Here is a 15,241-nt window from a genome sequence, read left to right on the forward strand (position 1 = left end):
GATTAAGGGGTAAGGGGTAAGTTGCACACATCTGGAACCCGAGGCTGCGGCTAGATATTGACCCGAGGAATCGATTGCGACCCTTATTTTGGCGATCAGACGAACCCTTGAGGCACTTTTGACGCGCCCCTTCCTTTAAGGGCCGATTAAGGGGTAAGGGGTAAGTTGCACACATCTGGAACCCGAGGCTGCGGCTAGATATTGACCCGAGGAATCGATTGCGACCCTTATTTTGGCGATCAGACGAACCCTTGAGGCACTTTTGACGCGCCCCTTCCTTTAAGGGCCGATTAAGGGGTAAGGGGTAAGTTGCACACATCTGGAACCCGAGGCTGCGGCTAGATATTGACCCGAGGAATCGATTGCGACCCTTATTTTGGCGATCAGACGAACCCTTGAGGCACTTTTGACGCGCCCCTTCCTTTAAGGGCCGATTAAGGGGTAAGGGGTAAGTTGCACACATCTGGAACCCGAGGCTGCGGCTAGATATTGACCCGAGGAATCGATTGCGACCCTTATTTTGGCGATCAGACGAACCCTTGAGGCACTTTTGACGCGCCCCTTCCTTTAAGGGCCGATTAAGGGGTAAGGGGTAAGTTGCACACATCTGGAACCCGAGGCTGCGGCTAGATATTGACCCGAGGAATCGATTGCGACCCTTATTTTGGCGATCAGACGAACCCTTGAGGCACTTTTGACGCGCCCCTTCCTTTAAGGGCCGATTAAGGGGTAAGGGGTAAGTTGCACACATCTGGAACCCGAGGCTGCGGCTAGATATTGACCCGAGGAATCGATTGCGACCCTTATTTTGGCGATCAGACGAACCCTTGAGGCACTTTTGACGCGCCCCTTCCTTTAAGGGCCGATTAAGGGGTAAGGGGTAAGTTGCACACATCTGGAACCCGAGGCTGCGGCTAGATATTGACCCGAGGAATCGATTGCGACCCTTATTTTGGCGATCAGACGAACTCTTGAGGCACTTTTGACGCGCCCCTTCCTTTAAGGGCCGATTAAGGGGTAAGGGGTAAGTTGCACACATCTGGAACCCGAGGCTGCGGCTAGATATTGACCCGAGGAATCGATTGCGACCCTTATTTTGGCGATCAGACGAACTCTTGAGGCACTTTTGACGCGCCCCTTCCTTTAAGGGCCGATTAAGGGGTAAGGGGTAAGTTGCACACATCTGGAACCCGAGGCTGCGGCTAGATATTGACCCGAGGAATCGATTGCGACCCTTATTTTGGCGATCAGACGAACCCTTGAGGCACCTTTGACGCGCCCCTTCATTTAAGGGCCGATTAAGGGGTAAGGGGTAAGTTGCACACATCTGGAACCCGAGGCTGCGGCTAGATATTGACCCGAGGTATCGATTGCGACCCTTATTTTGGCGATCAGACGAACCCTTGAGGCACTTTTGACGCGCCCCTTCCTTTAAGGGCCGGTTAAGGGGTAAGGGGTAAGTTGCACACATCTGGAACCCGAGGCTGCGGCTAGATATTGACCCGAGGAATCGATTGCGACCCTTATTTTGGCGATCCGACGAACCCTTGAGGCACTTTTGACGCGCCCCTTCGTTTAAGGGCCGATTAAGGGGTAAGGGGTAAGTTGCACACATCTGGAACCCGAGGCTGCGGCTAGATATTGACCCGAGGAATCGATTGCGACCCTTATTTTGGCGATCAGACGAACCCTTGAGGCACTTTTGACGCGCCCCTTCCTTTAAGGGCCGATTAAGGGGTAAGGGGTAAGTTGCACACATCTGGAACCCGAGGCTGCGGCTAGATATTGACCCGAGGAATCGATTGCGACCCTTATTTTGGCGATCAGACGAACCCTTGAGGCACTTTTGACGCGCCCCTTCCTTTAAGGGCCGATTAAGGGGTAAGGGGTAAGTTGCACACATCTGGAACCCGAGGCTGCGGCTAGATATTGACCCGAGGAATCGATTGCGACCCTTATTTTGGCGATCAGACGAACCCTTGAGGCACTTTTGACGCGCCCCTTCCTTTAAGGGCCGATTAAGGGGTAAGGGGTAAGTTGCACACATCTGGAACCCGAGGCTGCGGCTAGATATTGACCCGAGGAATCGATTGCGACCCTTATTTTGGCGATCAGACGAACTCTTGAGGCACTTTTGACGCGCCCCTTCCTTTAAGGGCCGATTAAGGGGTAAGGGGTAAGTTGCACACATCTGGAACCCGAGGCTGCGGCTAGATATTGACCCGGGGAATCGATTGCGACCCTTATTTTGGCGATCAGACGAACCCTTGAGGCACTTTTGACGCGCCCCTTCCTTTAAGGGCCGATTAAGGGGTAAGGGGTAAGTTGCACACATCTGGAACCCGAGGCTGCGGCTAGATATTGACCCAAGGAATCGATTGCGACCCTTATTTTGGCGATCAGACGAACCCTTGAGGCACTTTTGACGCGCCCCTTCCTTTAAGGGCCGATTAAGGGGTAAGGGGTAAGTTGCACACATCTGAAACCCGAGGCTGCGGCTAGATATTGACCCGAGGAATCGATTGCGACCCTTATTTTGGCGATCAGACGAACCCTTGAGGCACTTTTGACGCGCCCCTTCCTTTAAGGGCCGATTAAGGGGTAAGGGGTAAGTTGCACACATCTGGAACCCGAGGTTGCGGCTAGATATTGACCCGAGGAATCGATTGCGACCCTTATTTTGGCGATCAGACGAACCCTTGAGGCACTTTTGACGCGCCCCTTCCTTTAAGGGCCGATTAAGGGGTAAGGGGTAAGTTGCACACATCTGGAACCCGAGGCTGCGGCTAGATATGGACCCGAGGAATCGATTGCGACCCTTATTTTGGCGATCAGACGAACCCTTGAGGCACTTTTGACGCGCCCCTTCCTTTAAGGGCCGATTAAGGGGTAAGGGGTAAGTTGCACACATCTGGAACCCGAGGCTGCGGCTAGATATTGACCCAAGGAATCGATTGCGACCCTTATTTTGGCGATCAGACGAACCCTTGAGGCACTTTTGACGCGCCCCTTCCTTTAAGGGCCGATTAAGGGGTAAGGGGTAAGTTGCACACATCTGGAACCCGAGGCTGCGGCTAGATATTGACCCGAGGAATCGATTGCGACCCTTATTTTGGCGATCAGACGAACCCTTGAGGCACCTTTGACGCGCCCCTTCATTTAAGGGCCGATTAAGGGGTAAGGGGTAAGTTGCACACATCTGGAACCCGAGGCTGCGGCTAGATATTGACCCGAGGAATCGATTGCGACCCTTATTTTGGCGATCAGACGAACCCTTGAGGCACTTTTGACGCGCCCCTTCCTTTAAGGGCCGATTAAGGGGTAAGGGGTAAGTTGCACACATCTGGAACCCGAGGCTGCGGCTAGATATTGACCCGAGGAATCGATTGCGACCCTTATTTTGGCGATCCGACGAACCCTTGAGGCACTTTTGACGCGCCCCTTCGTTTAAGGGCCGATTAAGGGGTAAGGGGTAAGTTGCACACATCTGAAACCCGAGGCTGCGGCTAGATATTGACCCGAGGAATCGATTGCGACCCTTATTTTGGCGATCAGACGAACCCTTGAGGCACTTTTGACGCGCCCCTTCCTTTAAGGGCCGATTAAGGGGTAAGGGGTAAGTTGCACACATCTGGAACCCGAGGCTGCGGCTAGATATTGACCCGAGGAATCGATTGCGACCCTTATTTTGGCGATCAGACGAACCCTTGAGGCACTTTTGACGCGCCCCTTCCTTTAAGGGCCGATTAAGGGGTAAGGGGTAAGTTGCACACATCTGGAACCCGAGGCTGCGGCTAGATATTGACCCGAGGAATCGATTGCGACCCTTATTTTGGCGATCAGACGAACCCTTGAGGCACTTTTGACGCGCCCCTTCCTTTAAGGGCCGATTAAGGGGTAAGGGGTAAGTTGCACACATCTGGAACCCGAGGCTGCGGCTAGATATTGACCCGAGGAATCGATTGCGACCCTTATTTTGGCGATCAGACGAACCCTTGAGGCACTTTTGACGCGCCCCTTCCTTTAAGGGCCGATTAAGGGGTAAGGGGTAAGTTGCACACATCTGGAACCCGAGGCTGCGGCTAGATATTGACCCGAGGAATCGATTGCGACCCTTATTTTGGCGATCAGACGAACTCTTGAGGCACTTTTGACGCGCCCCTTCCTTTAAGGGCCGATTAAGGGGTAAGGGGTAAGTTGCACACATCTGGAACCCGAGGCTGCGGCTAGATATTGACCCGAGGAATCGATTGCGATCCTTATTTTGGCGATCAGACGAACTCTTGAGGCACTTTTGACGCGCCCCTTCCTTTAAGGGCCGATTAAGGGGTAAGGGGTAAGTTGCACACATCTGGAACCCGAGGCTGCGGCTAGATATTGACCCGAGGAATCGATTGCGACCCTTATTTTGGCGATCAGACGAACCCTTGAGGCACTTTTGACGCGCCCCTTCCTTTAAGGGCCGATTAAGGGGTAAGGGGTAAGTTGCACACATCTGGAACCCGAGGCTGCGGCTAGATATTGACCCGGGGAATCGATTGCGACCCTTATTTTGGCGATCAGACGAACCCTTGAGGCACTTTTGACGCGCCCCTTCCTTTAAGGGCCGATTAAGGGGTAAGGGGTAAGTTGCACACATCTGGAACCCGAGGCTGCGGCTAGATATTGACCCGAGGAATCGATTGCGACCCTTATTTTGGCGATCAGACGAACCCTTGAGGCACTTTTGACGCGCCCCTTCCTTTAAGGGCCGATTAAGGGGTAAGGGGTAAGTTGCACACATCTGGAACCCGAGGCTGCGGCTAGATATTGACCCAAGGAATCGATTGCGACCCTTATTTTGGCGATCAGACGAACCCTTGAGGCACTTTTGACGCGCCCCTTCCTTTAAGGGCCGATTAAGGGGTAAGGGGTAAGTTGCACACATCTGGAACCCGAGGCTGCGGCTAGATATTGACCCGAGGAATCGATTGCGACCCTTATTTTGGCGATCAGACGAACCCTTGAGGCACTTTTGACGCGCCCCTTCCTTTAAGGGCCGATTAAGGGGTAAGGGGTAAGTTGCACACATCTGGAACCCGAGGCTGCGGCTAGATATTGACCCGAGGAATCGATTGCGACCCTTATTTTGGCGATCAGACGAACTCTTGAGGCACTTTTGACGCGCCCCTTCCTTTAAGGGCCGATTAAGGGGTAAGGGGTAAGTTGCACACATCTGGAACCCGAGGCTGCGGCTAGATATTGACCCGAGGAATCGATTGCGACCCTTATTTTGGCGATCAGACGAACTCTTGAGGCACTTTTGACGCGCCCCTTCCTTTAAGGGCCGATTAAGGGGTAAGGGGTAAGTTGCACACATCTGGAACCCGAGGCTGCGGCTAGATATTGACCCGAGGAATCGATTGCGACCCTTATTTGGGCGATCAGACGAACCCTTGAGGCATTTTTGACGCGCCCCTTCATTTAAGGGCCGATTAAGGGGTAAGGGGTAAGAGCTAGGGCCAAATAAAGGTCATATTCTTGCTCCCCGTCCCCCAATTGACCAAATATGTGTTTTTTAAGCGATTCTGAATCCGACGCTGTATTCGTTGCTGTTGCTGACGCTAACTTCACGGACATTCTTTTGATTGCTTTTGTTGTGTGCGCTCTCGAGCCGTCGTGCTGCGCTGTCTCAGTTTTCACGAGTTTTGAGAGGCGTTGAATATTTAGAAGTGATTTATAGAATTCGGCGCTGAACTGGCTGAACTGGATACAAAGCTGATAAATTTTCCATTTTTGTTCAGGGCCCTATATACTAAAGTGCAAATATACTCCTCTTCAAATCTTCGGCTGCTACGGTGTGCTTTTGTGCTATTGGCTTTTGGTTTGAAGTATTTTTATTTATTTTTCATGCTGTTCAACTGCTTTCATTCTTATAATGATAAGCTTTGAGCAATCACGTTTGAAACCCAGCGTCACAGCGTTCTCATCGTTCAGAATTTGAAATAAAATCAGCCCAATCTTATTTCATTTAATTGGAAACTTTGATTGGTACCAATTTTTGAATGTTATCACTTGTTTTCTCTAGCAAATTATGTTTGTATTACACAAATTAACTAATATCTGAAGACTGGATGCTCATGACGGTTACCATCACATGGACAGATTTGCATAAGGATTGACTTCACTGTCTGTCTTTCACAGGCACTTAATCAGTGTGAGACCAGCCAGCACTAACGCTCATCACCATGAGCAGCAGCCTGATGGCCGAGGATGAGTGTGAGGTGGAGCTGCGTGACCTAGTCACTGAGGCTCTGGAGAACAATGGGGTGCTGCCCAAACTACGGGCTCAGCTGCGGGCCAGTGTGTTCTTGGCTTTAGATGAAACAGCGGGCTCAGGTAGCGGTGACCAGTCATCCCGCTTTCAAAGCGAGGCACTGCTGAGCGTAGCTGGGCGCCCAGTCGGCAGGCGCTGTCTGGCACTGGTGCGAGAGCTTCTGGCCTGCCTCCAGCTGGACTGTACATTGTCTGTGCTGGATGCTGAGCTGGAGTCAGTGGCTGGCTGGCGGGAGGAGCGGCCGCGGCTGGCGGCGGCGCTGGGTCTCAGCCCGACCGAGCACGAGCCAGTGCTGGTCGCGCTGTTGGAGGCCCACAGCGGCGCCAGCGGCGGCGGAGCTACGACGTCCCCGCCGGCCACCGGCACCAGCACGGGCGCCGCACCGACCCCCGACCCGGAGCCGGCCTCGGCCGCCGACTCTGGCCCGGCCGCCGGCAGCGGCTCCGCCTCGGCATCCGACGAAGAGGACTCGTTCTTCGACAGTCTGCCGAAGGTGCGCAGCCTGGGTGTGTCGCGGCCCACCGCCGAGCCGCCGCCGCCGTCCCTGCCCGCCGCACGGCCGGTGGGTGAGCTGCCCCCGCTGACCGGCCGCGGCACGCTGCCGCCGCTCCGGCACGGCCAGCTGCCGAGTCTCTCCGCCGCCCCCGCTCCCGCCGAGAAGCCGCCTGCCGAGCCGGAGCGGGACGCGACCGACGGCAGCATCTCCGAGGACCTGGACCTGGGCGGCGACTCGATCCTCTCCGAACTACAGTCGGATGGCCTCACTGACGACGTGTCCATAAAATCAACGGCAGACTTGCAGGCTGACGTCATCGAGAACATGTAGCGGCAGGTGATGAATAGGCTCTTCATCACTCCATGGACAGACATTGGCGCGATCCGTCCATGGTTGCGGAACCTTGAAACTGCTCATATCGAGGCGTGCTGTGACGGGTCCAGGACAGAACAACCGACAACTGTGGTATGATCGACGGAATGAATGCTTGTCAGCGATGGACGTGAGTGAATGGAGCTCATTGATGGTCCTTGTTTGAGACGAACTGTCGGTTTTTCTTACCCCCGAGGACCCACGGCATCTGCGTCAGTCTGTGGACATGATCCGTCAAAACATAGTCCGTCCACGCATCTTGGTGACGCGCGTTCATGCGGTGTTCTGTGCCATACCATATCGCGCTGTCTCTGTAACTGCGGCTGTGGAATGTAGATTCGAGAAGTGTGCTGCCGCCGTCATTCAACGGACATTTGTAAATAGTTCGAGTGCTGGACATCATCCGTTCTATCTCACTTCATCATCATAATGTGTGTCAATAAACAAGTTTGATGTGCTTAGAATTAGTTGGTCGATGCAGAATGACAGTTATCGTACATACGCATGACAATTACGGGTATTGGAATGCGATTTCACCTAACGGTAACGTTGCGCTGACAATCCTATCCGAACCAGCGCTGCAGCCTACTATCAATAACCGACCCAGTCACCCACACCTCTGGCCAACGCACAACTCACGTGCCATTTACAGTATATTGCATCAAGATACGAAAATACGATCTTCACAACAGACCCTCAACATTGACAGGCGTCGTCCAATCGCTCCAGCGGCGACTCGTGGGTCCGCCGGTCCGGCGAATATCGCGGCTCTGCCCTGTTCAGCGGTCAGTATGACCGACCGGCCCCACAGAGCAGCGGGCGGGGCTACCAGTGCATGTGCAGCGAGACAGCGCGGCGCCAGCGGTATTCAGACAACGCAGCGGGGGCAGCAACGGAGAGCGGACTCGGGCCGACGACACAGCGGGTAAGTAGGACGGCTTTAAAGCAGACTTTCCACCGGCTTGCTGAGCGCGACATGCAACACAACAGCACCCTGACCTGGACTGTCCGGATCTGATAAACATACTGGAAGATATGCGGTACTATATAAACGACGCACAAGGCTGAAACATAACCGTAACACATAACGCATTATCAAAAGACGGCGATGTCGTCCTCGCCACACTCCATCTTGTACTATACGCAACAACTCTCGCGGAGCGCGACGTGTTCGAGCGAGGCCCGAGTCAGACTGACTACAGACCGACTGTATAAACATTTGAGTCAACTGACCACCCTGGCGTCATGACCTCATAGCCTTAAGTATCACCGAGCATACAACCGGGATTTCCGCGCACAACATCCAGGCGCCCATCGTTCGTCTTCGCGTCGCATGCATCTTCGAGCTCCTTGATCTGTGCGGATCGTCTTGAGATACGTTATCAGCTCGCACAAATTCACGCGACACGGGATAAGCGACCGGAAGGCAGGCCTGATAGGCCACATATGCGAGATTGACCCCATTCATCCAGATTCTGTGCAATTCCGGTCTCCCACGGTACATGTACATGAAACGTTGCCCGACGCTACATATAATCCCCTGTGCTCCGCGCATGTGCCTCCAAAGTCGATCGGGGCCTGTCCATGACCGCTTCGTCAAGTGACCATCCAGCCACCAACAACCAACAGTTATCTACCAGCGCCACATCCGAACGCTCTTACTCATCATCACTGTACGAAACGCATCCCTCCTTGAAATCGACACCACGCGGTGTCATGTTGCGTCTCACAGTCCGCTCCCCAATCACATATACTGCGAGGCCAGCGCTATCTCGTAGCTGCGCTCGTCCTCACTGACACTGCTGTCGTGGCTGCGCTGGCCGCCGGCGGGAGAAGAGTCGGCGCCGGCGGCGGCCGGGGCAGAGCCGGCCGGCGGACTGGAGCCCGCCTCCGACTCGGGCGGCACAGGAAGGTCCAGGATACGGAGTACAGGCGCCGGCACCCGACTGCCGTCCCGGAACTGGCCGTAGATGGTCTCCGCCAGCTTCAGACTCGACTCCAGGTCGATGTGCATTGATAGATCGTTGATGTGCTGGAAAGGACAGGAAGAAATTCAGACGCAATGGGCCATAGGTACACAGTGCTGCCGTCCAAAGGCAAAAGCGCATATGTCGGGTCAGGTCATCACCCGACATATGCGTTTTTGCCTTTGGACGGCAGAGTGATGCAACAAGGCAGGGAGAAGACATACGGGATCTTGACAAATCATCGTAGCTTTTAGTTTTACTCGGGGCATAACGTCAAATAATCGGGAAAAGGCACAGTCAAGTTTCGGGGAAAATCAATCTCAATCCGTAACTCGCTGAGCTTACTCGGTAAGCTACCGACATCACACCAGAATATGGAGCGCTAGAACTTCAGCAGTTTTTGTACCACCAAGTGAAATTCGGTCATAGAGTCGTGATGTCATACCTTGACGATGGCCGAGAACCCCAGCTCGGACTCTATGATGGTCGACCTTTGTTGGACGAGCACTGCCAGCGCCACCAGCAGTACAAAGTTGGAGCAGGGCAGGCCGGTCCACAGCACCTCCCACAGTCGCTGGATGTCGGGCCAGTCCAGCTCGCGCTTAAACCATACCAGCAGCCACCTGGGAGGCGGTAGGGGTAAGACAATAGCATGGATGAGATAATACTATTATCTGATCCATGATAGGAGTAAACATCAGCAGCTAGTCAGCAAACCCAGCGGGCAGCGAACGGTTATCACCTATGCATAACGAAAACCATCAGTCACCATCGTATTGGGGGAGAATTGGGGAAATAACTACAGGAAGAATAACTGTAGGAAGAAAGCCAATTCAGCCATCACCGTCTGTGAACGAAACACGTGGTACATCCGCAATGTATGTACTCGTACACTTATCCGCCATTAGCCTACCGCGGTAATAAGCAACGGTTTAAACGCTACTCCCGTCATTTAATTGCAATGCAAAACTTTCCGTTTCGCCGAACAGCCTCCAACGATCGACTGGGCACTGACCTGAACGTGAACGACATCTGGCTGGACTCGTTCCGGTCCAGGTACGAGCATAAGGTCGGGTCGTACACCTGTAGAAGCGCGTGCAGGTCCGAGAACTGCTGCTCCATTCCCTTCTGGGTCAGCTCGAAATTACCGCACTGTAACAGCGCGAAGCAGGGTCGTAAGCATATGAACCTGTTAAATAATATTCAATACCACAGTACTGAATTATCATAGATGGAGTGAAGATAACAGAATGCAGAATGCAGATACAAATTGCTTACTTATGTTCTCTTGACTTTACGGAAATAAAATCAAAAGGCAGATTACAGCAGGAAAGGCGCAAAGCGCGTCAGCACCATAGGGAAATTTCAGATGGTCTTACCACTCGTTCCATGAAGCCAACAAAGCACCAGAAGGCGTCCACCTCGTCCTTCACCACGAACAGAATCGGACTGAGAAGGTCCGACATGCCCTGAAACAGAGCACAATTAAGTCACAAGCCGGCTGTCGACTCACGGCTAGCACAACGAGAACAGTCCCGGCTGCACACTATTGAGATTAAATTATTTCAGAGGTTTCGTAAATCAGGCGCAGCAACAACCGTTACATACCCAAAGTCGTGAGTGTGACAAAAATTGTGACGACCGACAATTATTTCGGGTGTGAGGGCACCAAAGCTACGCAGCTCATCAACCGAAGTAACTCTGCGATATGAAATCGACGTCAGGTGGCCGTCGAGGACTGGGGAGCGCACATAATAACGACGATAAGTTTACCAGAAAATCTGGACAGGAGCGCAACGCGCTCCTGTCCAGATTTTCCTGAGCGCAACGCGGATGAGCTGCTGAGCGCAACGCGGGATGAGGACGGCGGAATGCCGAGGACAGTGGCCCACCTGAACATATCCGAGGTCGAAGTTGTACATGCAGTAGGTGACGAGGATGTCGTGCAGCAGCGTGATGTTGGACGTGCCGGAAAAGAAGGCCTCGCCGCGGTCCGTCCGAGTCACGTCCTTTTCTGCACGCAGACAGAAAAGGGGGAAGATCAGAACAAAAACTCAGCTGATACGCGCACAAAGCAGACTGAACATGACCATACACTACATGAGGCTAGTTTGGATATTGGACAGAGGTGAAGCATAACACCTGCTTGGATGCTAACTTACATCTATGCCAGGCGACATCACGCCTCTCCTAATACTCCCCCACTGTTTTAACGCCCATCTTTCCACACTCCACAGCCCTCCCCTACACCGGTGGTCGCTAGCTGTTGTTGTTTGTCCCCCTGGGACCTCCTTACGGAGGACCATAGCCAAAAGGCTCCCTATGGCGAAGGTAGCCGGCCTCCAAGGCAGCCACCAGGTCGGCGTCCCGCAGCCGCGACGGGTCGACGCTAGCTCCACTCACCGACCAGCGCGCGTCGGTCTCGCAGGCCGGTGAACCTCGTCAGCTGCTTCTCCGACATGGACGCCCACTGCAGCTTCATCCGGAAGTAGTCGTCGCGTCGCTGGTCCCGCGCCGCCCGCCGCTCCTCGGTCGTCAGCTCGGGCCGCTCGCAGTCCAGCAGGAACGGCCACACGGAGGCGCGCAGCTGCGGCTCCACGCCCTGCCGATCAGGTTCGAGTCAGGTTGCCACTCAATATGTGGGAGCAGAGGCAGGCAGCTGCGGCTACACTTCCTATCCCTGCTGCCCAGGTCAGGTCGGGTCAAGTCAGGTCAGGTCAGGTCGGGTCAAGCCAGGTCAGGTCAGATCAAGTCCATTTTAAGTTCTTGTATATGTGTGTATGTTAGGGTGGTCCACATCTACATGGTAAAAAATAAAGTTCGTCAGATTCATCGGGCCGGGTCGGAATTCTTGTCGATACTATAGCACAAGCTTCTGTGCAAAATTCCATTAAGATCGGATGATTTTTTCCCGTCCCGCAAGTTTCCATTATACGTACCAGTCTTTAGTATAGGGCGAATATTCGTCTTTCAACATTGCCCAGTCGTGCCAGCGGCTATCTACCAATGAGCTTGCCTGCTAATCGCACCAGCCCTCTCTAGCCTTCTCAATGATAGATCTAGTCTTCCTATCAGCCACAGACAGGAACGATAATCCACAATTCCTGTTGCAGTTCCTGTTCTCCAGTGCCAGTAGCAAGCCACTATATGCCAGGAGGTGCTATATGCATTACGCTAATTGTGGCTCTGCCTGCGTTTGGGATCGCCGCTGCAGCTGCAAGAGGCACACGCTCAATCACCAAAATGTGGCTTGTTTTGGCAGCCAGAAAAAAGCAAATCCTTGCTGGATGAAACAGTCTCTTACGAACGAGCAAGTGCAGGGCGCCTCTTTCACTTGGCACTCACCATCCATCTTCCGGCCCCGGGCTCCCGAGATCCCGTCGTTCAAGCGGTTTGTAAAGTGGTGGCAGCTCACGGAACGAGTGTCCCGCTCAATTACTTAATCGATTTCGCCGACAAGATGATCGCCACCTGATGCGCGTTGCTGATGAAGCAGCGGCCCCGGGATGACTGCCGCGATGTGGTGCAGTTCACCATCGTCGTGATGGACGGTGATTTTGAGGCCAGCATCCGGAACCGGTTGCCTTATGTAGAACGTGGTCTTTGGATTGCAAAGGTGATGAACACTCTCAAGATCATTCTCTTCTGCCAGCTCGTGCTCACCGAGCACGAGAAGAGGACGATGGTCCGGTTCACCACCTTAATCATCACAAGGTAGGTAGCATCCTGACTGTCTGCCCATTGATCGACCCCAGCATGGGGAACTGACATCGCCCTCCCCAAAGGCCCTCGCCGCTTACCACACGGATACCGGAAGGTAACCGGGAAAGGTGATAGGCAAGGTCTCAAGGCCATCGGTCTCCTTCTTCGGCGTCGGGACGGCGGTCGAGGAAAAGCAGGCGATCGCCACCTCCATGCAGCAGCGGCTTAGATAGAAGAACCCTCCCGCGTCGACGTCGCACTCGACGCAGTGGAGCGGTGCTCGCTGGCGTCCGTTGCATATGTTGGTCTCGGCACCGCCCTCGGGGCCAGTCACGATTTCCTCAAAGTGGACCCGGCCGAGGGGTCGTACAATGACGACTTGACCACTGCTCGTCGGCGACCGACACATATACGGGTGGTAAACGACTTTGCAGGAGCCGGGTGCTGCACTATTGCCATCCATCAGCGGCAAATTTTTAGCGCCATCGCGCACGGCAAGGAACAGATGACAGCACTTCCTTCAGGTAGAGGAGCGTAACTTCACTGGGCGTTGCATCCGGGCGGGAGATTGGTTTAGGATGGCTCGCGTGGTGGACTTCGTCTTTTAATCTGTACCGATATGCTATTTTCACCAATGCCTATTCCACTCTGATGTGTTTCTCTCCTTTGCTGTTCTTTTTTAGTGACTGCGAGTGCGTATTGAGTAAAAAATGTGAACTGAGTGGGAGAATCCGTATTATCGCCCATCCCCTTATTGTTAACATAGGGAAAACTTTGACCGCTTTGCGGGACGGGATAACTTTATCCGATCAGAATGAAATTTTGCACACAACATTGTGTCATGGTATCAACAAGAATTCCGACCCGGCCCGACGGATCCTAGAAACTTTTTCAAAATGGACCACCCTAGTGTATGTGTTTATTTGCTTGTATGTTTTTTAACAGAGCTGGTGCCTCGAATTAAGCACTTTCGAGTTTCGAGTGTTTTTGCACCAGTTCTTACTTATCTTGATTTTGTGTATTCTTTTGTTTCTTAATAAACGTGATGATGATGATGATGAAGTCAGGTCAGGTCAGGTCGGGTCAAGCCAAGTCAGGTCGGATCAAGTCAGGTCAGGTCGGGTAAGTCGGATCGATCGGGTTAGGTTAGATCGGTCAGGTCAGGCCAGGCCATAAGAGGCAATTTCAGAACAGCGCAATTAGTGAACAAATTCCATACGGCTACAATAATTAGGTCATGGCCAGTCTATGAACTGATTGAGTCACTCTCATGTCTACCAGCCTAAACCTGGCATAAAATGAGCTAGTATCATCCATAAACACCTTCCAAATATCAGACAGCGCGGGTATGTTAACCTACCAATCACATGTCAAACAAGCGAGAATTGACGATAGGTTTCCAGCCAAACATGCACATATCAGAGGAAAAAGTAGCAGCTGAACACTTCTCATAAACAACTTCCGAAACGCCAGCATTACACAGTGAGACGCCAACCGTTTACGTCGGCTTACTGAGAGCTCGGACAAACGTTGGTGGGTGTATAAAACTTCTACGTGTATAACACTGAAAACTTATATACTATAAGTTTACACCCATCAAGCGTTAGTCCGAGCTCTCAGTGCGCCATCACCCTCTCATCCCCTGGAATCTGGTGCCGACTTACCCCGTGGAAGATGCGCCTCCTCAACGCGTCTGGGTCGGGGATGCGGCCCTCGACGTCGTGCGCGTCGTCCCACTCCTGCTGAGAGAGGGGCTTCTGGCGGGCCACCGGGCGCTTCTCCCCGAGACGGATCTCGGTCACCACCTCGAAACCTGGCCGAGCGGGAAGCGGTCAGGTTTACGCCGCCGGGCCGCCCGTTTATACCATTTCTATTTGGCTCGAAATTATCTGTTCGTGCCTATGAACCATCAATCCCATTATAAACTGCATTACTTAACAGCGGCGGCCAAGGCTATACACTTACAGTATACAACTGAAACTACATTTTAAGCCAACTACAACCACGTCAATCCTCCCGATCACTATGATGATATTTCTACCTTCGTGCTGAGTGCTCTGCAGCCGGGGCGGCTCCAGTTCAAAGCTGTGCTGTCGGAGAGCGTCGGCGATGGCCTCCTCGGGTCTGTGGTCCTCCAGGCCGCGGTTCACTGGAGACGAATGCATGGTTTTTCTGTTAGTGCCTGTATTCACTGCACAGTGCACAGTTGCGCAATGCGCATGGCGGTACGAACTATGAGCGGTCACGGGTCACTGGGTAGCTCGACTGGAATATTTATGCTTTCTAAGTCGCCTTTTGAGATAAGTAGTAGATTTTGTAGTTAAAAATCAGTGTTAAAAGTGTAAGCACACTAGGCAGCACGAGCAAAGCAGTGTCCCCATTTCCGAC

At 53.1% G+C, this 15,241-nt stretch overlaps 2 protein-coding genes across 8 annotated transcripts in view; one reads left to right on the top strand and one right to left on the bottom strand.

The window, feature by feature from the left end:
* The first annotated feature begins 3,021 nt into the window (after positions 1-3,021).
* LOC122385672 (centrosomal protein 43-like) lies at positions 3,022-7,645 on the top strand. Of its 7 annotated transcripts, none has more exons than XM_043374117.1 (2): positions 3,022-3,040; positions 6,184-7,645. In XM_043374117.1, the coding sequence occupies exon 2, from the start codon at positions 6,228-6,230 to the stop codon at positions 7,140-7,142; it is 915 nt and encodes a 304-aa protein (XP_043230052.1). In that variant the 5' UTR covers positions 3,022-3,040; positions 6,184-6,227; the 3' UTR covers positions 7,143-7,645. The 7 variants fall into 7 exon arrangements, with proteins under 7 accessions (XP_043230052.1, XP_043230053.1, XP_043230051.1 ...); XM_043374118.1 differs by lacking the exon at positions 3,022-3,040 and adding an exon at positions 5,563-5,587; XM_043374116.1 differs by lacking the exon at positions 3,022-3,040 and adding an exon at positions 5,614-5,640.
* A 179-nt stretch (positions 7,646-7,824) lies between these two features.
* The window catches only part of LOC122385633 (TBC1 domain family member 17-like), a 101,294-nt gene continuing 93,877 nt past the window's right edge, over positions 7,825-15,241 (bottom strand). The window contains exons 7-14 of the mRNA XM_043374012.1: positions 14,895-15,002; positions 14,518-14,666; positions 11,555-11,753; positions 11,044-11,165; positions 10,531-10,620; positions 10,167-10,303; positions 9,597-9,774; positions 7,825-9,216 (exon numbers count right to left, since the gene is read on the bottom strand). Of these exons, the coding sequence (XP_043229947.1) occupies positions 8,929-9,216; positions 9,597-9,774; positions 10,167-10,303; positions 10,531-10,620; positions 11,044-11,165; positions 11,555-11,753; positions 14,518-14,666; positions 14,895-15,002 (1,271 nt within the window). The 3' untranslated portion in view covers positions 7,825-8,928. The remainder of the gene's footprint in view (positions 9,217-9,596; positions 9,775-10,166; positions 10,304-10,530; positions 10,621-11,043; positions 11,166-11,554; positions 11,754-14,517; positions 14,667-14,894; positions 15,003-15,241) is intronic.

This window comes from Amphibalanus amphitrite, unplaced genomic scaffold, assembly GCF_019059575.1.
Source record: "Amphibalanus amphitrite isolate SeventyFive unplaced genomic scaffold, NRLGWU_Aamphi_draft 000226F_arrow, whole genome shotgun sequence".
In the NCBI taxonomy this organism is placed as follows: Eukaryota; Metazoa; Arthropoda; class Thecostraca; order Balanomorpha; family Balanidae; genus Amphibalanus; species Amphibalanus amphitrite.